Below are 27890 nucleotides of genomic sequence, written 5' to 3' on the forward strand. Positions count from 1 at the left end.
GCCAGAACTCACTTCTCAGCCTACTATGCAAGGCCCGATTTGCCTATTAAGCCAAGTTTTCAAGAATTAATTGTTTTTCGACTACCTAACCTACCTAACCTAACCTAACCTAACTTTTTCGGCTACCCAACCTAACCTAACCTATAAAGATAGGTTAGGTTAGGTTAGGTAGGGTTGGTTAGGTTCGGTCATATATCTAAGTCAATTTTAACTCCAATAAAAAAAAATTGACCTCATACATAATGAAATGGGTAGCTTTATCATTTCATAAGAAAAAAATTAGAGAAAATATATTAATTCAGGAAAACTTGGCTTATTAGGCAAATCGGGCCTTGCATAGTAGGCTGAGAAGTGCGTTCTGGCTATTAGGTACGACATATATATATATATATATATATATATATATATATATATATATATATATATATATATATATATATATATATATATATTATTAAATATGACCGAAAAAGTAAGATTAATAATTCTAACACGAATTTTCTCTATCTTTCTTATGTTTCTTTTCACTGTTGATGGTAATTCAAAGATCAATTCTCCAAAATTCATTTTTATTTCTAGTCTGACGCGACACTTGAGTGCGTTTCGTAAAACTTATTACATTTTCAATGACTTTAGTTTACAAACACACAACTGAAACTGAATAGAGCTTACACATCTTCGAGGTTTATATCTACATTTGGGTGAGGTGGATGAGGTGAAAAACTAACTTTCAACAATGGGTATTCAATGTTTATTAAATTCCAACGCAAGACAGAACACGAAACAATGGGTATTGAATGGGTATTAAATTCAAACACAAGACAGAACACGAAACAATGGGTATTGAATGGAAGTAATTGTAGAAAGCCTATTGACCCATATTTCTTGATGCTTCTATATTGGAGCGGAGTCTTGAAGTGGGTAGAATATAGTTGTGCATTAATTGGCTGTTGATTGCTGGAATACCCATTGTTGAAATTTCGTTTTTCACCTCATCCACCTCACCCAAATGTAGATATAAACCTCGAAGATGTGTAAGCTCTATTCAGTTTCAGTTGTGTGTTTGTAAACTAAAGTCTTTGAAAATGTAATAAGTTTTACGAAACGTGCTCAAGTGTCGCGTCAGACTAGAAATAAAAATGAATTTTGGAGAATTGATCTTTGAATTACCATCAACAGTGAAAAGAAACATAAGAAAGATAGAGAAAATTCGTGTTAGAATTATTAAAATTACTTTTTCGGTCATACAGTATCCACTCAATTTAACGGCCTCATTTATACCGATCTGCCGGTATTAACGACCGGTTTGGGAGCCCAGTATCTGGAGCCTGCTATACCGGTCTGCGGTCGATATTACCAACGGTCGGTATTGGGTTTGTTGTGGCATCAGCGTCCCCTCACATGTCGACCAGGCCGCCACCGACCTGGATCGTCCAGAGTCATATATTACATCTTAATTTTCTTTTAAAATGATTCACTTTAATGAAGAAAATTGTAAATTATTAATAAAATATTTTGAAACAGTTTTTATTAAGCAAAAGTCTTTGTTTTCTTATTAAATACCTTTTATAGTATGTATAGGCACTAGGTATTTTTTTTCCCACGGACCTAGTATGTACTCCGCCGGGCCATGTGTTCCCATTGTTTACCGTGAACTCGCGCGGCTAGCTTCAATTGTGAAGGATATTACTGTACTGTAATTGTGATCTTTTTAATTTACAAAATGCCAAAAGTTACCCAAAGGAAGCGCCTGACGGTTGTACAGAAGCTGGAGTTAATTAAGAAACTCGATAAAGGATATTCTCATGCACGAGCAGCAGCAGAGTTTAACATCGGGAAAAGTACAGTAAGTGACATCAAGAAACAGAAGGATACTCTATTAAAATATGTGAGCACAACAGAGTGTGCTACTTCTGGTGCTGCATGTTCGAGAAAAACAGTAAAGTCTGGTCAGTATCCACAATTGGATGCTGCAGCGTATAAGTGGTTTATTCAGCACCGCACAATTGGCATGGCAATAAGATTTGAAGAGCTTAAAGTTGCAGCAAGTAAACTTGCCATTCAATTAGGTATAAAAGATTTCAATGCAAGTGATGGGTGGGTTGGAAGATTTAAGGCTCGGCATAACATTTCAAACACCAAAAAAATTTCTGGTGAGGCATCAAGTGCTGATCCCACTAATGTTGATTCATTCAAGGCTAAATTAAACGAGTACATTGTCAGTAATAATTTAAGCAAATATCAAGTATATAATGCTGACGAGACTGGGTTTATGTGGCGAGCTGTACCAAGTACATCCTTAACCAGTAGGATGCAGGAAAATATTCCTGGACGAAAGATAAGCAAGGAACGGCTCTCAGTCTTGCTCTGTGCTAATGCTGATGCCTCTCACAGGACAAAATGTGCCGTGGTAGGCAAGTCTAAAAATCCTCGAGCCTTAAAAAATATAATGCAGGCATTACCTGTAATATATTACAATTCTAAGAAATCATGGTTTAATCAAACAATATTTACGGACTGGTTTGAAAACCACTTTTGCAAAGAAGTCAGAGAATTCCAGATCAACAAATGTGGAATAAAGGCCAGTGAGGTTAAGGCATTGTTGCTGCTAGATAATGCTCCTCCTCATCCCATTAGCAAGTTAATTTCAAGGGATGGCAGAATAAAATGCATGGCACTTCCACCAAACACAACATCCTTGATCCAGCCCATGGACCAAGGTGTTATCCTTGCTGCTAAACGTATGTACCAAACAGCAATGCTTGAAGATGTTTTAGTTGTTTTACCTAGCGAGGAAGATGAATTGACAGGAAAGAATACAAGAGCTCAAAGAACACTAGAAAATCTAAAAAAGTACACAATCAGGGAAGCAATATTCCACTGGGCTAGGCTTTGGAATAAAGTGAAAGAAACCACACTAACAAATTCATGGAAGAAACTGTTAACAGAGAGGCCTAGATGTGAAGCAGCAGTATCTGATAGTGAATTCGAAGGTTTTGAAAATGAAGCCAATGATTTTGAAGGGTTTGAAGAAACGATCCGAACAATGTTGCTTCAAGCTGGTCAGGGTGTACATGTGAATGATATCAATGAATGGTTAGAAAATGATTACGATCCTGGTTATGAATTGTTAACTGAAGAACAGATTGCGCAAAGTGTTCTCGGAAATGACTCTGATGACTCTGATGACTCTGATGATGACTCAGACGATGTTGGTGAGGCTCTGCCTAGAGGTGTCGGATATCAGAAAAGATTGGAACAAGTTGAGGAACTCATTGAATATTCAATAAAAAGTAAACATGAGGTTATTGGAAATTTTTATGTACACCTTACAGCCTTAAAGCAATGTCTCAAAACGTTAGCCAGAGAAAATCAGATTCAGACAAAAATAGATAAATTCATGATTTCAACGGTTCGTGAAAAATCTTCGTCGACAAGCGATGCTGCACCCGTCGATGCTGAATTACCATCGACAAGTCGTGGAACATCCGCCAGCAATGAATGCTCTACAAGCCATGCTGCACCCGCCGATGCTGAATTCCCATCGACAAGTCGTGGAACATCCGCCAGCAACGAATGCTCTACAAGCCATGTTGCACCCGCCGATGCTGAATTCCCACCAACAAGTCGTGACAAGTCATCCACTAACGATATAAAATATGATTGAAAGGCATATAAATTAGGGTAAAAAGTGTTGATAGAGTACAGTATTGTAAGTGTTAATGATTAATTAAGCCTAGACAAAAAGATACTGTACAGTGTAAATATACAGTAGAAATAATTGTCAATAGTGAAGTACAATTAGAACTCATGTGAATTAGTAGTAAGGCTAGCTGTTGTGTGAAGTGAGTGCCTGAAAATAAGTGTACATATAAAACAAGCGCTGCAGAGGATGACGTAATCATCACAGCTTCGTAATCTTCAGCTTCATTAAAAGTAAGTCAATTTACCAATTTTATTATAGTATTACAAGATATTAATTGTTTTTTTTCAACAAAAGCTACATATTAGTCTCTGCAAATGTATATTCTATCGTCAGCAGAGAAAAGGTGAGCTCAAAATATTTTGTCTTGGCTAGCTCTCAGTGACAAGGCTCGATCGCCATTGTTATGGCATGGCCGCCACAGCCTGTGTTGTAACATTAAAAGTAAGTCAATTTACCAATTTTATTATAGTATTACAAGATATTAATTGTTTTTTTTCAACAAAAGCTACATATTAGTCTCTGCAAATGTATATTCTATCGTCAGCAGAGAAAAGGTGAGCTCAAAATATTTCGTCTTGGCTAGCTCTCAGTGACAAGGCTCGATCGCCATTGTTATGGCATGGCCGCCACAGCCTGTGTCGTAACATTAAAAATACATTACCTGCACTGTTCAGGGTAAATCAAAACACATCTCTAAAATTTTATTAAGACAATATTAACTCACTGATTGATACATGAAATATTTTTCAATACAAAGGAATGAATCAATTTTTTCCCACCCATCTGGACTTGATCAGAGCGTGTTCACACATCATCCATGCAGCAGCCAGCAACTGGCTTAATCGTCGGCCGTGCACTAAATTGGAATGCAATTACACAATGAACTTTATTTAATTTTAGTTATACAGTATAAAATATATCCTACCTGAATGTTACTTGAAAAATTACCCGACCCGACTTAACTTCGGAAATAACGGAGCTCCGTAAATAACGACTAGGGCTCAGCCCCATATAGGCTGTTAAATTGAGTGGATACTGTATTTAATAATATGTCTACAGGAAAGACTGCTACCAAAATATACTAAAATATATATATATATATATATATATATATATATATATATATATATATATATATATATATATATATATATATATATATATATATATATATATATATATATATGTCGTACCTAGTAGCCAGAACGCACTTCTCAGCCTACTATGCAAGGCCCGATTTGCCTAATAAGCCAAGTTTTCCTGAATTAATATATTTTCTCTAATTTTTTTCTTATGAAATGATAAAGCTTCCCATTTCATTATGTATGAGGTCAATTTTTTTTATTTGAGTTAAAATTAACGTAGATATATGACCGAACCTAACCAACCCTACCTAACCTAACCTAACCTATCTTTATTGGTTAGGTTAGGTTAGGTAGCCGAAAAAGTTAGGTAGGTTAGGTTGCCGAAAAAACATTAATTCATGAAAACTTTGCTTATTAGGCAAATCAGGCCTTGCATAGTAGGCTGATAAGTGCGTTCCGGCTACTAGGTACGACATATATATATATAATGTAGGTATATAGGGATTGCCCCAGTAGATTGCCACAAGGATAGTAAACATATCCTTGAAACCCAAGGTCATTCAATGCTCCAGATTGATATGTTACTCGACCTCCCTCATGGTCATCCTGACCAGTCTCTTTGCGTAATGAAGATCACTTTTGATAGGTCCCTTCCGTCTTCCGTAATTCTTGCTGGTGCCAGGTGCTCCATTCAGGAGCATCTGTTCTCCTCCCCTCTGCAATAGGTGCTGGAAATTTGGGCATGGTCCCTTGAAATGCACAAGTGCCGTGTCTCTATGCCCCTTGTGTGCATACTCAGGTCATTATAAGACAGTGCTTTTCTTCCCAAGCTCACTGTATCAATTGCAGTGATGCCCACCCTACCTTCTCCCGCACATGTGTGCAATACAAATTTGAGGAAGCCATCGTCAATTTGAAACATCAGAATCATTTATCTTTTCTTGAGGTGAGACGCCAAGTACGCCATCTTTTATCTTCCTCTGGCATGTCTTATTCTCGTATATTGCGTTCCACTTGTCGCCCTCTCCCACTTTCTCAGTTTTGCAACTGTTTCCAGGCCATGGACCTGGACACCACCACCACCACCACCTCACCTGCTCTATTGAATTCTGGGCCAGAGGGTCTTCCTCCTGGTTCTCTGTCTGGTGTCTCCCTTCCCTTCCTCCCTTCCTTCCCTTTCTACCTTCCTTCCTTCCTTCCTTCCTTCCTTCCTTCCTTCCTTCCTTCCTTCCTTCCTTCCTTCCTTCCCAGTCTTCCCTGTCTCCTGTGCCCTCTTTTCCTTCTCGGCCCTCCCCTCTTGTATTTTGGCCCTCCACACCACCTGTCCATCCAGGTCGTTGTCCCTCCTCCCAGCAATCTTCATATTGACTGCTCCTGTTCTCCTTCTCCTGTTGAGACTGCAATGGCTGTCGCCCAGTACGATGCTGCTGGCACACCTGTCTATATCAGAAACATAAGCCTGGCTCCTCTTCTTCCTCCCCAGCAGGTAAGAAGGCATCAATCTCTTCCTCACCTTCCGACTCAGACTCTATCCCTGAATCCCCCTCCCATTTCGGTGGTTAAGTCCTCTGTCCCAAATATGGAAATTCCCTTGGCCCTCAATTCTCTCTTGGATGCTGCCCTTGATGAGGTGCGCTCCCCTGTTTCTGCCCCTCCTCTCCCTGATTGCCTTAACCACACCTCTCCAATGCTGCTCTGGACCCTGTCAGTCCACCTCTGGTTCATCCTACCACTACCTTGACTCCATTGTTCTTGTTAGATTTACCTGTTCTTGCTAGATTTACCTGTTCTTGATAGATTTACCTTTTCTTGCTAGATTTACCTGTTCTTGATAGATTTACCTGTTCTTGCTAGATTTATCTATGCCCCATAACCCCAATTTCACTGATCCTGATCTTGCTTAGTATACCGTTTTAATTTGCCTTTGTTTGACCCGTGTTCTCTATTTCTATTCTCTCTATTTTTGACAATGTTTATTCTTCATTTGAATATTCATGTATTTAATGCCAACTTCTATGAATTCCAGCTTCGGATATCACAGTTTTCACTGCTTTGTGTCTGTCTCCAGGAGCCGATGCTTGGCACTTGTCCTGGTCACTTCCATGGTTATGCCATTCTCTTCCTCCCTCCATTTTTTGCTAGGGCCCATAACACTACTGCTCTTTTGATTCGTACTGATATTACCTTCGTCCCCATACTTTTCCAGTTGCACATCGAGTGTTCTGTGGCCCATATCTTTTGAGTAATTGGTATACAGTCTGTTCCATTTATCTCCCCCCAAATTTTCCACTTCCTCTTCCTGGTCTTAAACATCCATTGGACTCTTTAGCAGAGCCTATGCTCCTGTTGGGTGATTTTACTTGTCGGCATACTCTCTGGGGCGATGTTCTGCACACGGGGCCTCCTTCCCGAAGGGTTCGTCCTCTGTTCTTCTCTGTCTCTTCTGAATTCTGGTGAACCCACTTATGTTGACACCTGCTCTTGCACCGTTTCCTGTGTTGATCTTTCTCTCCTGCCCCTGTTCTCTTTATTTAGATTTCATATGGCGGGTTCTTTGTGACCTCCATAACAGTAACCATTTCCCCATCCTTGTCAACTTTTTCTCTTTTCACCCTTCCGTCTCCGTCCCTAGGTGCCAGTTTGCCAAGGCTAACTGGAATCTATTCACCCTACATGCTACTCTTTTCGACCACTCCGATCTGCCTCTCCCTCAAGCCTTACTCCTTTTTCATCACACCTTATTAGACACTGCCCTTCGCTCTATTCCTCGCTCTACCTCCCGAGGCATGTGGAAGTGCCTGGTGGACTGCAGGCTGTGTTTCGGCTGTCTGCTGTAAGAGCGCAGCATAGAAGAAAGACAGATGCAGATTGATGGTTGTTTTCTTTCGTTTCACAAGGCAAGTGCGGTCTGTACGGCTAAACGTGTGAGTTTGAAATCTTTTGTCTCCATCATTACAACTGAAACTCCTCTGCCCCAGATCAGGAAGAAAATCTGTAAGATATCGGGTAAGTTTGGTCTAGATATCGCGCCAGTCCTTCACTTCCGTGGTTCTATTGTGGTGGATCCAGTGTCGGTTGCTACCGGACTGGGTTCCCCGTTTTTCGACTCTTGGCTCCAGTTCTAGTCTTCCTCCATCTTTCCTTATTCGTAAGCACCTTCATGAATCTTGTTCCATAGATTTTCACATGCATCTCCAGCTTCTCTATAATGATCCTTTCTCTCTTTCCAAACTCCAGTCTGCCCTGACTCATTGCGGTTCTATGGCAGTACTGTCTAAATTCAATTATGGTTGTCGTGCTTACTCATCTGCCCCCCCTCCCCGCTCAGCTCATTGTTGCCGTGTGGGGGCTTAGTGGGCGGCTGCCGGAGTGTGATGCTCCTTGGGACAGTCCTCTGTCCTTCTCTAGCCTTGTGCTCCTGCTGCCGTCCTCTCCAATTCTGCTGGGCACCTTTTCCTTTTCCTTCTGTTTCGTTTTTCTCCCCTCTCTTCTCCTATCTGCTTGCCGTTTCCTGCCGACCTTTTGCTTGTTCTGGTTCTTCCCTTGGACTTCTTCTATTTTGACGCCCGGGTGCTTGAGGAGGCATACTTTTATTGTCAATCCCCCTTTCGTCACTAAACCCGATCTCGACGGACTGTCGGTTTCTTAAGGTGGTGTTTGTGGGGCGTATACTCACGACGCACCCCTAGGAGGCCCCGGCAAGATCGGCGATAGCTTCTTGTTGGGTGTCCTGCCTCTAATTGTGGCTCCATGGTGGGTGTGGGGGCACATTCGTGAATGAATTTTCTTTTTAGTAATGATGATGACCCCTGTTTCGGCTGTTTCTGCTTTACCTTCTCAGGCTCATGGGGTGGCCGACCAAGCCCTCGAGTTGGTCCGTGTTGGAAGACCAGGCTCTGTAGCCTCCGCTGCATTGGGCCCCGACCTTGCTCCTCCTTTGGCCTCTCTGACTCCTTCCCCTGGCTCCCCTCCCTCCTCTGTGGTTGGGTCGAGCCCCAAGCCCCCAGTGGTGACTACCTCGTCCCCTGGCGTGGCTCCTTCTCTAGTTGTAACTACTGTGACTTTTAACCCCTCTCTCTCTCTGGGGGTTCTCACCGCTGTCCTCGTCACGGCCGCCCTCGCTCGATTCCTTCCAGTAATGCTACCTATCAAGCCTTGTTTGGTCCCGCTTCGTGGGCCAAATATTTTGAACTCCTCCCTCTTGATTCTGCGCCTCCTGACGATTTCTCCCTCCATCGACATCTCGTTGATTCCGTGGATGCCTCCATTACTTTCAACCCCACTCGTCTCGGTACACGTGTCATTGCTGCTCCTTCTCAGGATGCTGCTTCCCGCTTGGCTGCCTTATCCTGCCTTGGCGAGACCCCTGTTCGGGTCTCGAAGAACGCTCAGTTGAATGCCAGTGTTGGCACTATTCTGCTCCCGCCCCATGTTGCGACCGGTGCTCGGGACCTGCGCGACTGCCACGACGATACTCCACATATCCTTGCTGCCCAGGGCCATTCTATTCTCCAGGTGGACACATTTACTCGTCCCCTTCGTGGTAGTCGCCATCAACCCCTCCGGGTTGTGAAGATTACCTTTGATGGTAGGACCCTTCCACCCTCTGTCATTCTTGCTGGTGCCAGGTGCTCTGTCCAGGAGTACATTCCTTCTCCTCGGCTTTGTAACAAGTGCTGAAGGTTTGGGCATGGTGTCCTCCGCTGCTCTGGGACTGTCTCTCTCTGTCCTTTGTGTGGTGGCGACGGTCTCTCTAAGTCGGAGTGCACTTCTTCCCAGGCTCGTTGCCTCAACTGCGGTGAGGCCCATCCTACCTTCTCCCGTGCATGTGTCCATTACAAGCTTGAGGCAGCCGTTCTCAACTTGAAGCACCGGGAGCGTTTATCTTTTCCTGAGGCGAGACGCCAGGTTCGCCGGCTCCCGCCTTATGCTAATATCTCTTATGCTCGCGTGTTGTGCTCTTCCTCTCCTCGTCCTTCCCGCCTTCCTCAGACTCACAACCGTTTCCGGGCCTTGGACCCTGATACGCCCACTGCCCCCTCCTCTGTTCCTTTGGGTTCTCTCCTGAAGGATCCACCTCCTGGTCCTCTGTCTGGGGTTCCCCTTCTTTCTACCCGGTCTGTCGTGTCTCCTGTGTCTTCTTCCTCGTCTCCTGTGTCTTCTTCCTCGTCTCCCTCCGTTCCTCCTTCCCATCCTTCCCCTCCGTCTCTTGACTCTCCCCGCTGCCTGTCGGTGCGGGCTGATGTCCATCGCTCTCCAAACGGCCATCATGTGTGCTCTCGTTCGGCTTCTCCTGCTGAGACGCTAGAATCCGTTGCCCAGTACGTGGGTGCTGGGACACCTGTCTCCTTAAGTCAGAAGTGTAAGCCTGGCTCCTCTCCTTCCTCCTCCCCGGCGGGTAAGAAGGTTTCGCTTTCTTCCTTGGCCCCTACTTCTGCCTCTCTCGCTCCTTCCCCTTCCATTTCGTTGGTTGCGCCCCCTGTTCCTGCTACGGAGGTTTCTTTAGCCCCCGCTTCCCTCTCGGTTGCTGCCCTTGCTGAGGTTCGCTCCCCTCTTTCTACCCCCCCCTCTTCCTGCTGCTGTCCTTGACTGCTCCTCTCCGTTGTCTCCTCCTCTTCCTCCTCCTCCTTCTCCTCCGGACCCCGCCCGCCCACCTCTGATCTGTTCTCCCGTTACCTTCCCTCCGTCTTTGCTCAGTTTACCCATGCCTCCTAACCTGACTTTGCTGACCCCTGATCCCGACCCTGATATTCTTTAACGTGCTCTGTTGCTCTTTCGCCTTTGTTTCTTCCTTGTTCTCTGTTTTTGTCCTTTCTCTTCTCATCGTTGTCCATTCTTCAATGGAACGTTCGAGGTTATTACACCAATTTCCTCGAACTCCAACTTCTGATTTCGCGGTTTTTGCCCCTTTGTGTCTGTCTCCAGGAGCCGATGCTTGGTGCTCGTCCTGGTCGTTTTCGTGGCTATTCCTTTCTCTCCCCCCCCCCCCCCAGCCGTTGCTGGCACTTCTAATTCTTCTGCTCTCTTGATTCGTGCTGATGTTCCCTTTGTTCCTTTACTTTTTCCTTCGCCTCTCCATTGTTCTGCTGCTCGTATCTTTGTGGGGAAATGGTACACAGTTTGTTCCATTTATCTCCCCCCGAGTGTCCCGCTTTCTCTTCCTGATTTGAAACACCTCCTTGACTCCTTGCCGGAGCCTGTGCTCCTGCTGGGTGACTTCAATTGTCGTTATTCTCTTTGGGGTGACGTTCTGACGAATACCCGGGGTCGCCTTCTTGAGCCGTTTCTCCTCTCTTCTTCCCTGTCTCTTCTGAATTCTGGTGAGCCCACTCATTTGGACTCTCGGACTCACACCCTTTCTTGTCTTGATCTTTCTCTCTGCTCTTCTTCTCTTTACTTAGATTTCTCGTGGCAGGTTCTTGATGACCTCCATGGAAGTGATTATTTCCCCATCCTTGTTTCCTTTTTCTCTTTTTGCCCTTCCCTCTCTTTCCCTAGGTGGCAGTTTGCTAAGGCGGACTGGACCCTATTTACCCTCAGTGCTACTCTCTCTGACCTCTCCCTTCTGCCTCTCTCTCGCGCTCTCCTCCTTTTTCATGACACTGTCTTCAATGCTGCCCTCCGCTCTATCCCTCGCTCTTCCTCTCGGGGTCCACGGAAGTGCGTTCCCTGGTGGAATGCGGACTGTGCTCGGGCTGTCCGCTGTAAGTGTGCAGCCTGGAAGAGGCACCGCTGTAGGCAGACGACCGATTCGTTTCTTTTCTTTCGGAAAGCGAGTGCGGTGGCCCGTAGGGCCATCTGTACGGCTAAACGTGAATGTTGGGCATCTTATGTCTCGACAATTACGTCCGAAACTCCTCTGGCCCAGATCTGGAAGCGTATTTGCAAGATAGCAGGTAAGTTCGTTCCCGATGTTTCACCGGTCCTTTACCTCCATGATACTCTTGCGGCGGACCCGTTGCAGGTCGCTTCCGTACTGGGTTCCCACTTTTCTTCTGTTAGCTCTGGTCTTCATCTTCCCCAATCTTTTCTTCTTCGTAAACCTGTCCTTGAGTCTCATCCTTTAGATTTCTGCACTCATCTTCAGCTTCCCTATAATGATCCCTTCTCTCTCTCTGAACTTCGTTCTGCCCTGGCCCTCTACGGTTCTATGGCGGCGAGCTCCGATGGTATTCATTATGAGATGCTTCGCCATCTCCCTCCGTGCACGTTTCAGTATTTACTGAGTCTGTATAATCGGATCTGGGAGTCGTCGTCAGTCCCTGAGGACTGGCTCGATGCCGTTGTCCTCCCTGTTCGCAAACCGGGTCTCTGGGTACTTCCCCTAAGGACTTTCGCCCTATTGCTCTCACAAGTTGTGTCTGCAAACTCTTTGAACGTATGGTTAACGTTCGTCTGATGTAGTTCCTGGAACACCATCACCTCCTCTCCCCTTCTCAATTTGGTTTCCGCAAGTGCCGCAGCACGACAGATGTCCTGGTGAACTTGGAGGTCTATATTCGTACTGCTTTTGCTGCAAAGACCTCCGTTGTTGCCATCCTTTTTGACCTGGAAAAGGCTTACGACACCACTTGGCGATATCATATTCTATCTCAACTTCATTCTTTTGGCCTTCGTGGTCATTTCCCTCTCTTTCTCCGCAGCTTCCTCTCCCGTCGTTCCTTTCGGGTGCGCCTTGGTACCGCTCTCTCTGCCTCTTTTCAGCAATACGAAGGTGTGCCCCAGGGTAGTGTTCTGAGCACTACTCTTTTTCTGGTTGCCCTCAATGGTCTTCTTTCCTCTCTTCCTTCTGGTGTCTTCTCCGCTCTCTATGTCGATGATCTTACCCTTTGCTGTCAGGGTGATGATTCGCTTCTCCTTCAGCGCCGGCTTCAACTTGCAATTGATGCCGTGTCGTCTTGGGCCACCGATCATGGCTTCAAGTTCTCTACTTCTAAGACTTGTGCCATGACTTTTTCGTGGAAACGGGTTGTTCTTCGTCCCTCTTTGTCACTTTATGGTCATCCCCTAGAATACAAAGATTCCGCGAAGCTTTTGGGGTTACTCCTTGACACTCATTTGTCTTGGTCTCCCCATATCTCTTACCTCCGTGTTGAGTGCTCTAAGGCCCTTACCCTCCTTCGGGTCTTGTCCCATACTTCCTGGGGGGGGCAGATAGGCGCACTCTCCTTGCTTTACATTCCTCTCTCGTCTTGTCTAAGCTCGATTATGGTTGCCCTGCTTACTCGTCTGCTTCTCCTTCTACTCTTCACCGTCTTAATCCTTTGCACCATACTGGGTTGCGCCTCAGTTCTGGTGCCTTTCGTTCGATTCCCGTCCTTAGCTTGTATGTTGACACTGGCTTCCTGTCTCTCCAGGACCGCCATGATCGCTACTGTCTTCGCTATCTTGCACGGTCCTTACAACATCCTTCCTCTCGCCTCTGTCGTGCTTTAACTTTTACCCCTCCTGCGGTTCCTGTTCCTCTTCACCACCTCCCTCTTTCTGTCCGGTTATCTCGCCTCCAGGATTCTCTTTCCGTTCGTATTTCTAATGTTTCTCCTCGTGTTGTTCCTTCTTTGCCCCCATGGAGAGTCCCTCTTCCGCGGTTTTGTACTTCCTTGACCCGTATCACTTAAGCTTTTACCCCTCCTACGGTTCTAAAACACCTTTTCCATGAGCACTTTTCTTCTCACTCCCGCTCTGTTTCTCTCTTCACCGATGGGTCAAAGTCGGCGGACGGTGTTGGCTACTCTGTTGTTTTTCCTGATCGCACTTATATGTGTCGCTTACTTCCGGAGACTAGCATCTTTACAGCGGAACTTTATGCTATTCTCTATGCTCTTCGTCTCCTGCTTTCTCGTTGTCAGTCTTCCTTTATTTATTTATTTATTTATTTATTTATTTATATATATACAAAAAGGTACATTGGGTTTGTGAGAATACATTGGATAGTACAGTATTTACATTCTTGTAAAGCCACTAGTACGCACAGCGTTTCGGGCAGGTCCTTAATCTAGCAGATAATTTTAAGTAGGTAATTTCAATCAGAATTGATAAATGATAAAGATACATTACAAGAGAAAAAATTGAGGTGAGAGAGATAAGTAAGTATATTAAAGCACATTGTTATATTAAAGCTCTGATTGATTACATTGACAGCTTGATTAGTAATTTAAACAAGGTTAATAGACACCATACAGCAGATTGACAGCACATATAAGACAGCAATGATGACAATGGTAAAGATGTTCAGATTGGGTACATAAAGATTGGGAGACTAGGTAGCAAAAGATACAGATAAACAAGATTTATAAACACCATACCACAGATTGGCAGCACATATAAGAAAACAGCAATGATCACAATGGTAAAGATGTTCAAATTGGGAACATAAAGGTTGGGAGATTGGGTAGCAATTGATACAGTGCAATTTTAAAGCAAAAAGTGAAAAACTATGAAGATGAAATTGAAATTAGGTACTTTTTAGTATTGATTTTGAATGATGTAAAAGTTGGACAGCTTTTCAATTCAGTAGGGAGTGAGTTCCATAAACTGGGTCCCTTTATTTGCATAGAGTGTTTACACAGATTAAGTTTAACTCTGGGGATATCAAAGAGATATTTATTTCTGGTGTGGTGATAATGGGTCCTATTACATCTGTCCAGGAAGAGTTTCAGACAAGGATTTGCATTTAAGAACAGGGTTTTGTAAATGTAGTTGACACAAGAGAATTTGTGGAGTGAGATTATGTTTAGCATGTTTAGGGAGTTAAACAAGGGGCCTGTGTGTTGTCTGAAAGCAGAATTTGATATTATTCTGATAGCAGATTTTTGCTGGGTGATGATGGACTTGAGGTGGTTTGCTTGTGGTTGAACCCCATGCACAGATACCATAGTTGAGATAGGGATAGATTAGTGCATAATATAGAGAGATGAGAGCAGAGTTAGGAACATAATATCTGATTTTGGAGAGTATACCAACTGTTTTAGAGACTTTCTTAGTTATGTGTTGTATGTGGGTACTGAAGTTGAGTCTCTTGTCTAGGAATATGCCAAGAAACTTTCCATCATTTTTATTGCTAATGTTTACATTGTCAATCTGAAGCTGAATTGCATTTGTAGATTTGCTTCCGAATAGGATGTAGTAGGTCTTTTCTATGTTAAGTGTTAGTTTGTTGGTTGAACTCCATAAGTGGACTTTTTTTAGTTCATTTATTAACATTTATTTAGTTGGAGTAGATGAGGGTAGTATCATCAGCAAACAAAATATGTTTCAGAATGTTAGAGACATTAGGCAGATCATTAATGTATATAAGAAAAAGAAGAGGTCCCAAGATGCTGCCCTGTGGCACTCCAACAGTTATTGGTAGAATGGGAGAGGTTATATTATTGATGGCTACACATTGGTGTCTATCACTAAGATAGGATTGAATATAGTCCAGTGCATGGCCTCGGATTCCATAATGATGGAGTTTACTTAAGAGGTAATAGTGATTAACAGTATCAAAGGCCTTTCTCAGGTCAATGAAGAGTACAATTGGAAACTCATTTTTGTCAACGGCTGAGTAAATTATATCAAGGAGACTAATAATTGCATCGTTGGTACTCTTTTGAGAGCGGAATCCAAACTGACAGGGGCTAAGAATGTCGAATTTTACGAGATAGGAGTAGAGCTGTTTGTAGATAATTTTTTCAAATATTTTTTATAGTATGGGTAGGTTCGATATTGGTCTATAGTTGTTTATGTCTGACGGATTACCTCCTTTATGAACTGGCGTTACTCTTGCTTTTTTAAGGATATCAGGGAAGGTATGACACTCAAGGGATTTGTTGAACAGCAGAGCTATAGGTGGCGCAAGGGCATGGGAGGCACTCTTGTATACAATGGATGGGATTTCACTGATGTTCCCAGCTTTGGTTTTTAGTGAGTGTATGATGGACACAACATCTGACGGGCTGACTGGTGAGAGGAGAAGAGAGTTTGGATAGCTGCCTGAGAGATATGTGTTGATATGTGTCTGAGTCTGTGGGATTTTACTTGCAAGGTTAGCACCAATCGATGAAAAGAAGCTATTAAATTCATTCGCCATTTCTAAGTCAGATGACAGTGTAAGGCCATCCTTAGAGAGTGTTATCTGGTTGTGGGAGTGTTGTTTAGTTTCCAGGATGTTAGAGATGGTATTCCATGTGCTTTTCATGTTGCCTTTTGCTTCTTTGAATCTAGTCTCATAATATGAAAGTTTTGCTTTTCTTATGATACTGGTAAGCACTGATGAGTACCTTTTAACTACATCCATTGAAACTAGGCCACTCCTAAATTTCTTTTCGTGTTCATGTTTTTTGTTGATTGATTTAATTATGCCACTTGTGAGCCACGGGTTATTTTTTCTTTTATCAGTTACTTGTTTGGTAAGGAGGGGACAGTGAGTGTTATAGAGGCTTAGAGTTTTGGAGAGAAAGAGGTCAGTTGATGAGTTTATATCCTGTGAATTATTAAATTCAGATTCCCAGTTAATATTGTGGAGTGCATTAGAGAGATTGCCTAAAGCTGATTCACTATGTAGCCTGAATGAAAGTTTTTTGGTTTCTGGTGGTGATGTGTCAATGTTTGCTATGAGGAAAGTAGGATAGTGGTCAGTTGTTATGTCATAAATTACCCCAGATGTAAGGGGAGCTGTTATATTAGTCCATAGGTGATCCAGGGTAGTGGCAGATGTTTGAGTGACTAGGGTGGGCTTGGTGATTGTGGGTATTAGCATACAGGAGTGCATGCTGTTACAGAAATAGTCAACTTGAGGGTTGTTTTGAAGACCCAGGTCAATATTGAAATCACCTCCCAGAATGATGTGATTTTTGTTGAGATTGTTATTTATGATAAGATTCCTTACATTGTCAGAGAATAAAGCTATGTTGGTATTAGGAAATCTATAGATGGCACCGATTGTCAGGGAGGATTTATGGGATTTACTGGAGAACTTGGCAAAGGTATATTCACAATAGTCGTCTCTATCACTAATGACACTATTGCAAATGAAGGTATCTTTGTAATATATTGCTGTACCGCCACCTTTTTTATTAGGCCTGCAGTTATGAATGGCTTTATAACCAGCTAAATTGTAGAGTTGGGTATAGTCATTACTTAGCCAAGTTTCTGTTAAAATGATGAAAGATAATTTAGTACCTAGTGCTGTAAGAAGTGCATTTATATCATCAAAATGTTTACCAAGTGACCTAACATTTTGGTTGTAAACTGATAAGCAGGTGCTATTTAGGAGTTTGTTTTTTGCAAGATTTGCTGTGTAATACCTGCAATAACGATGATCAATGTGCTGATTTGTGTGGATATGGGACAGAATATTTCGATCTGGATCAATATCAGTAAGCATATAGATAAGATAATGTCACGATACAATAAGATAAACAATTTCAGGAACAGATGAAAACTAAATCTGCTGTAAAATAGAAAGTAATTATTGCAAAACACACCAATATAATAATATAACAATACAATAAGAGCTTACAAGGTATTGAGTCTGCTAAAATTAGAGAATAATTATGGCAAAACACAACAATAAATGCAAGTAAACAAAAGAATTGAAACAATTAGAGGTAGAATAAAGGTGACTAGATAGCCATGGAGGATACACAAGTTTGGTGGAGAGAACAAAAAAATCAGTAGAGACTGTCAAGATGAATATATATAAAAAAAAATTGACAAATGATAATTGTAAAGTAAAATAATCTTAAAGATAATAAATTTTATTTAGCTTAGTTTTAACCTATAATTAGAATGAACTTAATTAAAAGAACAAAATGAGATCAATAATTGATTTCAATAAATGACATAGATCAATACAATTAAATTTACAATTTAAATGGAATAGGGTAAGATTAGATTTAAGAGTAAAATTTTACAATGAAACTGAGGTAGATGCTTGCATAAGTGCATGGAGACTTGATGGATTATTTAGGAAATTATATGAATGAGAGAACATTAGGTAAATGGTAAGGCAGAGACAGCACCTTAGACAAAATTAGATTAAGTTAGGTTAGGCTCAGGCACTGAAAGAGTTATTTTAAGTACTGGCATTGGTCGGGTTCAGGTTTTCAGATATACCACAATCACTAAAGAAGGCCAGTAGTTGTTGGTCACATTTTATTTCATATCTTTTTCCTGCACTTTCCTTCTTCGCAAAAATCGTTCCATTCCTAGTGTAGCACTGCTTGATAAGACCAGGGTTTTGTTTGCAAATTTGACGCAGCCTGAAGAGGAGGGATCCACGCTGCTTTGTAAGACACTCATTTATAGTTGTAGTAGTTGTTGTAGTTGTTGTTGACTCTCGTAGTACCCTTATGGCTCTCGGGTCCTTTAATCCGGTTCATCCAGTAGTTGTCGAGATCCAGCATTGGCTGTTTCTTGTTCACAGTAAATTTAAGTCGGTTGAGTTTTGTTGGGTTCCCAGCCATATTGGTGTGTCTTTAAATGAGCGTGTGGATGCTGCCGCCAAAGAAGCTGTCTGCTCTTGTCCCATCTCTCGTAAAGGCATTCCGTATTCCAACTTTTACCCGGTTATCCATTCCTCAGTCCTTACCTGTTGGCAGGCTTCTTGGTTGTTTGTTACTGGTAACAAGCTCCGTACTCTTAAATGTTGTGTTTCCTCGTGGCCGTCCTCCTTCCACCGTAACCGGCGGTGGGAAACAGCTCTGGCGAGGTTGCGTATTGGCCATACTCGCTTAACCCATGGTCACTTGATGGAGCGCCGTTCTGCTCCTTATTGTCCTAGTTGCATTGTCCCTCTTACAGTCGTGCATGTCCTTCTTGAATGTCCTGACTTCCAGGACAAGCGTGTGTCTTGCTTTCCGACCGCCCCTCGCGGTCACCTGTCCCTCAATAGAATTCTTGATGACTCCGATACTTTTGATATCATTCGCCTTATGCGTTTTTGTTCTCGTATTGGCATCCTTGGTGATATTTAGCACCCTCTGATTATTTTGCGCATTTGATGGTGCTACATAGCCTTCCCGGTTTGGTGCCTTCTTTTGATAATTACTTACTTACTCATCTGCCTCTCATTTTACTCTTTGCTGTCTTGATGCTCTGGACCATACTGGGTTATTCTTTAGCCCTGGTGCCTTGTGTTCAACTCCTACCCTAAGCCTATATGTCGAAACAGGCATCCTGTCTCTACAGGATCGCTGTGATCACTACTGTCTTCGCTACATTGTGCAGTCCCTACAACACCCTCCTCACTTTCACTTATGTCGTACTTTTCCTTGCACACTTTTCATCACACTCGCGCTCCATTTCCGACTTCACAGATGGGTCAAAGTCTGCAGATGGCATTTCTAGTTTGATTAAGTCATACTCTTGGAATATCAAAAAGGTATTTGTTTCTGGTGTGGAACTCATGGGTTCTGTTACAACCTTCAATGAAGCTTTTAAGGTCAGAATTGGCATTACAGTTCAACATTTTATATATATATAATACACATGAGAGGATGTGCAGTGACTTAATATCTAACATATTCAGAGATTTGAGTAGAGGTACCGAGTGATGTCTGGGGCCATAGCTGGATATTGTCCTAATAGCAACTTTGTGTTGAGTAATTAGAGGATGTAAAGGATTTTGGGTAGTAGAACCCCAAGCACAAATACCATAGTTGAGATAAGGATAGATGAGGGAGTAATAGAGCATCACCAGGGCAGGGCGTGGTACATAATATCTGAGCTTAGAAAGAATGCCAACAGTTTTTGAAACTTTTTTTTTATATATTTAGAATGTGGCCCTGGAAATTCAGCTCGTGGTCAATGAGAACGCCAAGGAATTTGCCATCTATTTTGTTGCAAATTTTGGTATTATTTATCCTGAGATTTATTTGATTTGAGGATTTATTGCCAAACAAACTATAGAAAGTTTTGTCAATGTTGAGGGTGAGTTTGTTGGCAGTTAGCTAAAGATGGACTTTATTTAGCTCAGTATTCACTGTGACATTTAGAGCAAGGGGGTCAGTACTGGAGTAAATGAAAGTCGTGTCATCAGTAAATAGAATTTGTTTGAGGTGTTGGGAGGCATTTGGAAGGTCATTAATGTAGATGAGAAAGAGGAGAGGGCCAAGTATATGCTGCCCTGAGGAACACCAATGTTGATGGGTAGGGTGGGAGAAATTGAATTATTCACAGAAACGTACTGGAGCCTGTCAGTAAGGTAAGACTTAATGTACTGCAGGGAGTGACCTCTGACTCCATAATGTTGTAATTTAAGAAGAAGGTTTTGGTGGTTAACAGTGTCAAAAGCCTTAGGCAGGTCCACAAAAAACCAAACAGGGAACTCATTTTTATCAAGAGCTGTAGGTATCCAGTTAATCATACTAATAAGTGCATCGTTAGTGCTTTTTTGGGGGTCTGCAGCCATATTGACAAAAGCTAAGTATGTTGAGTTTGGCTAGATAAGAGTAAAGCTGCTTATAGATTAGTTTTTGAAATATTTTTGACAAGTTTGGCAGAATTCATATTGGTCTGAAGTTGTTAACATCAGTGGGATCACCACATTTGTGGACAGGGGTTACTCTCGCTTTTTTTTTAGAATATCTGGAAAGATTTGGAGTTCAAGTGACTTGCTGAAGAGCAATGCAATGGCAGGAGCTAAAAATCTGGAGGCTTTTTTGTAAATAAGAGTTGGTATCTCCTCAAGGGAACTACACTTGGTTTTAAGGGAAAGGATTATCTCATTAACATCAGTGGAATTAGTAGGCATTAGGTACAGAGACTTGATAGTTACCTGTAAGATAGTCCTGAATATTAGTACTGGAAGATGGAATATCATTTGCAAGGGATGACCCAATGGAAGAGAAGAACCTATTGAACTCAAGAGCAGTGCCAGAGGCTGAAAGGAGATCATCATTATTTGACAGGAGTATTGGTTTGTTATTTAAAATCTTCTTTGATCCCAATATTTGAAAAATTTTGCTCTGTGTTTTCTTAATATTGCCCTTTGTGTGGGTAAATTTATCTTCGTAGTATTTAATTTTGGCTCTCCTAATTATTTTAGATATCAATGATGAGAAATTTTTTGAAAATTCTTTGGAGACAATTCATAACCTATACTTCTTGTCAAGATCATGTTTTTTATTAATGGATTTAAGTGTCCCCCTTTGTAAGCCAAGGATTGTTTAGCATTTTAGTTGTGATTTGTTTTGTTAGCATAGGACAGTGGGTGTTATAAAGGCTGAGAGTTTTTTGAAGAAATGATTGCACTGCTTGGTTGATGTTCCCTTTGTTCCCTAATTCGGATTCCCAGTTGATATTAGCAGCAGCAGCAATAAAATTACCTATAGCAGTTTCATTGTGCAGCCTAAAGCTTATCTTCCTTGTCTCTAGAGGTGGTTTGTTAATGTTGGTTAGGAGAAATGTGAGGTAATGGTCTGTAGTGCTATCGATGATTATCCCTGAAGTGGAGAGGTCATGTTGGTCCAGATGTGATCAAGAGTCGAGGCAGTACTGTGAGTGATTCTAGTAGGTCTAGTGATTACGGGTATGAGGAAGTAGGAATTCATACAGTTCAGGAAACTAGCAGCAGGAGAGTTTTCAGACTCGCAGAGGTCAACGTTAAAGTCACCAGAAATAATTAAGTGGTTTTTGTTCAGTCGGTTCTCTAGTATAAGATTTCTAAGGTTAGAGTTAAATTCAGTCATATCAGTGTTAGGAACCCTGTATACTGCTCCCACAGTCAAGACAGCATCGTTACCCTTGACTCTGAAACAGGCAAATATATATTCTCCATAAAGGTCTCTAGATTTAATTACTTTTAAGCAAGTCAGTGCATGGTGGTAGTAAAGAGAAGTACCACCGCCTCTTTGTATGGGATAACAGTTGTGAATGGCTGAGTAGTTAGGTATGTTGTAGAGTTGAGTAGTGTCCTCTTTTAACCACGTTTCAGTAAACACAATAAAAGAGAATTTATTGTCAACTGTTTGAATCAGGGTATTAACATCATCAAAGTGCTTGCTAAGAGATCTTACTTTCATGTTAATTACAGAAACATTGTAATTACACTCCATAACATTGTTTACATCATGTGCTATCATGTACTTTTGCTATAAGACAAATAAAAAATAAATATTGAACACATTTGAAGAAAGGAAAATGTCGTAATGGTTTATTCAGTGTATATAAGGTAGGCGTCTCCATTATTGAGACGTAAATGACAAATACAAAACAAATGGAACACATTTGAAACAAAGAAAGATTGTTATAATGGAGCAGCCTACCTGCCGAACACCAAACGAACCTTTTTGAAATTTGTTGTATATCAGACATTTCATTTCTTTTTTCCTACAAAAACGAATATGCTTTGCAACATCTCAGCAGTCACCCTTTTATATCCCAGCATCAATAGCATCTTTAAACAAGAACAACATAATTTATGTGCATCGTCGGAGGCGTCTAAGAATATGCAAGAAGCAGCGCGACCCCACCATGTGGTGTTGACGTTACTCAAACCAGCGTTCGTTATACGGAAGGATTTGACGCCAATCGGGCAGTTCGTTACCCAAAATGTTCGTCTTTTGGGGCGATCGTTATGCGAGGTACCACTGTGTATATATATATATATATATATATATATATATATATATATATATATATATATATATATATATAAAAAGTGTGTCGTACCTAGTAGCCAGAACGCACTTCTCCGCCTACTATGCAAGGCCTGAGTTGCCTAATAAGCCAAGTTTTCATGAGTTAATTGTTTTTCGACTACCTAACCTAACTTTTTCGGCTACCTAACCTAACCTAACCTATAAAGATAGGTTAGGTTAGGTTAGGTAGGGTTGGTTAGGTTCGGTCATATATCTACGTTAATTTTAACTCCAATAAAAAAAAATTGACCTCATAAACAATGAAATGGGTAGCTTTATCATTTCATAAAAAAAAAATTGAGAAAATATATTAATTCGGGAAAACTTGGCTTATTAGGCAAATTGGGCCTTGCATAGTAGGCCGAGTACGACGTTCTGGCTACTAGGTACAACATATATATATATATATATATATATATATATATATATATATATATATATATATATATATATATATATATATATATATATATATAATGTTGTACCTGGTAGCCAGAATGTTGTATTCGGCCTACAATGCAAAGCCCGATTTGCCTAATAAGCCAAGTTTTCCTGAAATATTATATTTTTTTAAATTTTTTCTTATGAAATGATAAAGCTACCCATTTCATTATCTATGAGGTCAATTTTTTTTATTGGAGTTAAAATTAACGTAGATATATGACCAAACCTAACCAACCCTACCTAACCTAACCTATCTTTATAAGTTAGGTTAGGTTAGATAGCTGAAAAAGTTAGGTAGGTTAGGTAGTCGAAAAAAAATTAATTCATGAAAACTTGGCTTATTAGGCAAATTGGGCCTTGCATAGTAGGCTGAGAAGTGCGTTCTGGATACTAGGTACGACATTATATATATATATATATATATATATATATATATATATATATATATATATATATATATATATATATATATATATATATATAAGCCAAGTTTTACTGAATTAATATATTTTCTCTATTTTTTTTCTTATGAAATGATAAAGCTACTCATTTCATTATGTATGAGGTCAATTTTTTTTATCGGAGTTAAAATTAACATAGATATATGACCGAACCTAACCAACCCTACCTAACCTAACCTATCTTTATAGGTTAGGTAGCTGAGAAAGTTAGGTTAGGTTAGGTAGTCAAATAAACATTAATTCATGAAAACTTGGCTTATTAGGCAAATCGGGCCTTGCATAGTAGGCTGAGAAGTGCGTTCTGGCTACTAGGTACGACATATTTATATATATATATATATATATATATATATATATATATATATATATATATATATATATATATATATATATATATATATATACTCATGGAAGGAGAGTAGACAGTTGGTGTGGGACTACACATGTGTATCCACCCTGGCTGACACCTATGTACACTTCGGAGCTGATCAAGCAGGTGGGGCGGCCAACCACAGGGAAACAGCAAAATCACTCAAGTACAGGCGACTGGAAGGTCAATACCTCTTTGTTCCCATAGCGTCTGAGACGCATGGCCCATGGGGCAAGAGTGCCTTGGGATTTCTCAAGGAATTGGGTTCCAAGCTCATTGACGTCACCAGAGACCCAAGGGCTTCCAGTTTTTTGTTTCAGCGTCTCAGTGTGGCGATCCAGAGGGGAAATGCTTGCTGCGTCCTCGGTTCCTGTCCAGAAGCGGAGGAGCTTCAAGAGATCCATAACCTTTAGGCATTTGTCTTGTATGTTTTGTAACCTTTAAATACACAATAAAGGAAAAAAAAAAAAGGGAAGGGGGTGGTAGGAGAAAAGCACACAGAAACTGTATTGGAGGGGACCTACATTCCCTCCAATGCATTATGTGTGGTTTCCTCCGAGGCTATGGGTCCCCCTTTTTCCAGCCAGAGGTGGTACTCCCTTCCCTATATATAAAAAAAATATATATATATATATATATATATATATATATATATATATATATATATATATATATATATATATATATATGTCGTACCTAGTAGCCAGAACGCACTTATCAGCCTACTATGCAAGGCCCGATTTGCCTAATAAGCCAAGTGATTTCTTTATTTTCAATAAATTGTTTGCAGTTAGTTTATTTGAATTTATATTATTATATTATATTAACATAAATTATTGACGTAGTTGAGTTTGTTTAGGTTAGGTTAAAATAGGTTAGGTTAGGTTAGGTAGGGTTTGTTAGGTTCAGTCTTATATCTACATTAGTTTTAAGTGAAATATATACAAATTAACTCATACATAATGAAGTGGATAGCTATATCATTTCATAAGAAAAAAAAAATAGAAAAAATATATAATGTCAGGAAAACTTGGCTTATTAGGCAAATCGGGCCTTGCATAGTAGGCCGAGTGCTGCATTCTGGCTACTAGGTACGACATATATATATATAATATATATATATATATATATATATATATATATATATATATATATATATATATATATATATAATGTCGTACCTAGTAGCCAGAACACACTTCTCTGCCTACTATGCAAGGCCCAATTTGCCTAATAAGCCAAGTTTTCATGAATTAATTATTTTTTTGACTACCTAACCTACCTAACCTAACCTAACATTTTCTGCTACCTAACCTAACCTAACCTATAAAGATAGGTAGGGTTGGTTTAAAAAAAAAATTAAAATTTTACAAATTTTACAAATTTAAATCTAAAATCTAAAATCTAATTTAAAAAAAATAGAGAAAATATATTAATTCAGGAAAACTTGGCTTATTAGGCAAATCGGGCCTTGCATAGTAGGCCGAGAAGTGCGTTCTGGCTACTAGGTACGACATATATATATATATATATATATATATATATATATATATATATATATATATATATATATATATATATATATATATATATATATGTCGTACCTAGTAGCCAGAACGCACTTATCAGCCTACTATGCAAGGCCCGATTTGCCTAATAAGCCAAGTGATTTCTTTATTTTCAATAAATTGTTTGCAGTTAGTTTATTTGAATTTATATTATTATATTATATTAACATAAATTATTGACGTAGTTGAGTTTGTTTAGGTTAGGTTAAAATAGGTTAGGTTAGGTTAGGTAGGGTTTGTTAGGTTCAGTCATATATCTACATTAGTTTTAAGTGAAATATATACAAATTAACTCATACATAATGAAGTGGATAGCTATATCATTTCATAAGAAAAAAAAAATAGAAAAAATATATAATGTCAGGAAACTTGGCTTATTAGGCAAATCGGGCCTTGCATAGTAGGCCGAGTGCTGCATTCTGGCTACTAGGTACGACATATATATATATATAATATATATATATATAATGTCATACCTAGTAGCCAGAACACACTTCTCTGCCTACTATGCAAGGCCCAATTTGCCTAATAAGCCAAGTTTTCATGAATTAATTATTTTTTTGACTACCTAACCTACCTAACCTAACCTAACATTTTCTGCTACCTAACCTAACCTAACCTATAAAGATAGGTAGGGTTGGTTTAAAAAAAAAATTAAAATTTTACAAATTTTAAAAATTTAAATCTAAAATCTAAAATCTAATTTAAAAAAAAGAGAGAAAATATATTAATTCAGGAAAACTTGGCTTATTAGGCAAATCGGGCCTTGCATAGTAGGCCGAGAAGTGCGTTCTGGCTACTAGGTACGACATATATATATATATATATATATATATATATATATATATATATATATATATATATATATATATATATATATATATATATATATATATATATATGATATATGTCGTATCATATATATATATATATATATATATATATGATACGACATATATATATATATATATATATGTCGTACCTAGTAGCCAGAACTCACTTCTCAGCCTACTATTCAAGGCCCGATTTGCCTAATAAGCCAAGTTTTCATGAATTAATATATTTACTATAATTTTTTTCTTATGAAATGATAAAGCAACCCTTTTCTCTATGTATGAGGTCAATTTTTTTTTATTGGAGTTAAAATTAACGTAGATATATGACCGAACCTAACCAACCCTACCTAACCTAACCTAACCTATATTTATAGGTAAGGTTAGGTTAGGTAGCCAAAAAAAGCTAGGTTAGGTTAGGTTAGGTAGGTTAGGTAGACGAAAAAACATTAATTCATGAAAACTTGGCTTATTAGGCAAATCGGGCCTTGAATAGTAGGCTGAGAAGTGCGTTCTGGCTATTAGGTACGACATATATATATATATATATGATATATGTCGTACCTAGTAGCCAGAATGCACTTCTAGGCCTACTATTCAAGGCCCGATTTGCCTAATAAGCCAAGTTTTCCTGAATTAATATATTTTCTCTAATTTTTTTCTTATGAAATGATAAAGCTACCCATTTCATTATGTATGAGGTGAATTTTTTTTTATTGGAGTTAAAATTAACGTAGATATATGACCGAACCTAACCAACCCTACCTAACCTAACCTAACCTATCTTAATAGGTTATTTTAGGTTTGGTAGCCGAAAAAGTTAGGTTAGGTTAGGTTAGGTAGGTTAGGTAGTCGAAAAACCATTAATTCATGAGAATTTGGCTTATTAGGCAAATTGGGCCTTGCAAAGTAGGCAGAGAAGTGCGTTCTGGCTACTAAGTACGACATATATATATGTCGTACCTAGTAGCCAGAACGAACTTCTCAGCCTACTATGCAAGGCCTGATTTGGCTAATAAGCCAAGTTTTCCTGAATTATTATATTTTCTCTAATTTATTTCTTATGAAATGATAAAGCTACCCATTTTATTATGTATGAGGTCAATTTTTTGTTATTGGAGTTAAAATTAACATAGATTTCAAAACGTTTCAAAACAATCCTCTACGGTGTGAGTACCAGTGCATGCTGCCGCCACCGCGCTGCCTGACGCAAGTTTCTTCTCAACATATACCCCTCAGTCCATTCTAACCAATCATGTCTCCTAAAAATGTGACTGTGCAGGGAAATAAGGGCAGCAAACCCCTTAACAAGACATCCATCCCGGCCAACAATAACAATATCCGTGTTTCTCCGTCTGGAAGCTCTGGGGTCCGGGGTGGCGGGGCTGCCCTCCCCTCCACCCCATTGAGCAAAGGAGCAGAGTCCTCTCAACCCTCTCCTATGAACATGCTAGCATCCCAGTATAATCAACTCAAGCGAGCTTCCGGTCCCTCACCGGAATTCACTAACTGGACCGAGAATCTGTGGTTCAAAAAGTTGTGCCTAGTCCTCGAGTCACAAAATTCTATCATCTTGAGTCTTCTCAACGAGAATCTAGCGAACCGCGCTAATCTCCAACAACAACAACAAGAAATAACCCTCCTCCGCGAGGATATTAGAAACTACAAGGCTAGCCAAGACCAACTACAGCATGATTTGAATGATCTCCATGAGGTAAACAACCTTCGGAAAACTGATGAAGCCTTAAAAAAGCAGGAGGAAGCTCTCAACAAAATGACTGCATGTATCAGTACATTTT

General features: G+C 40.2%; 1 protein-coding gene across 1 annotated transcript; it reads left to right on the forward strand.

The window, feature by feature from the left end:
- Nucleotides 1-2011: 2011 nt before the first annotated feature.
- LOC138352972 (tigger transposable element-derived protein 7-like) lies at nucleotides 2012-3667 on the forward strand. The gene has a single exon (XM_069305634.1). It carries the CDS (start codon nucleotides 2012-2014, stop codon nucleotides 3665-3667), a length of 1656 nt encoding a protein of 551 aa, XP_069161735.1.
- Nucleotides 3668-27890: the final 24223 nt, after the last annotated feature.

This window comes from Procambarus clarkii, chromosome 55 (assembly GCF_040958095.1).
Source record: "Procambarus clarkii isolate CNS0578487 chromosome 55, FALCON_Pclarkii_2.0, whole genome shotgun sequence".
Classification (NCBI taxonomy): Eukaryota; Metazoa; Arthropoda; class Malacostraca; order Decapoda; family Cambaridae; genus Procambarus; species Procambarus clarkii.

Excerpts from the sequence above, each read along its gene's own strand:
- LOC138352972 (XM_069305634.1), top strand. The coding sequence starts at position 2,012 with ATGGCAATAAGATTTGAAGAGCTTAAAGTTGCAGCAAGTAAACTTGCC.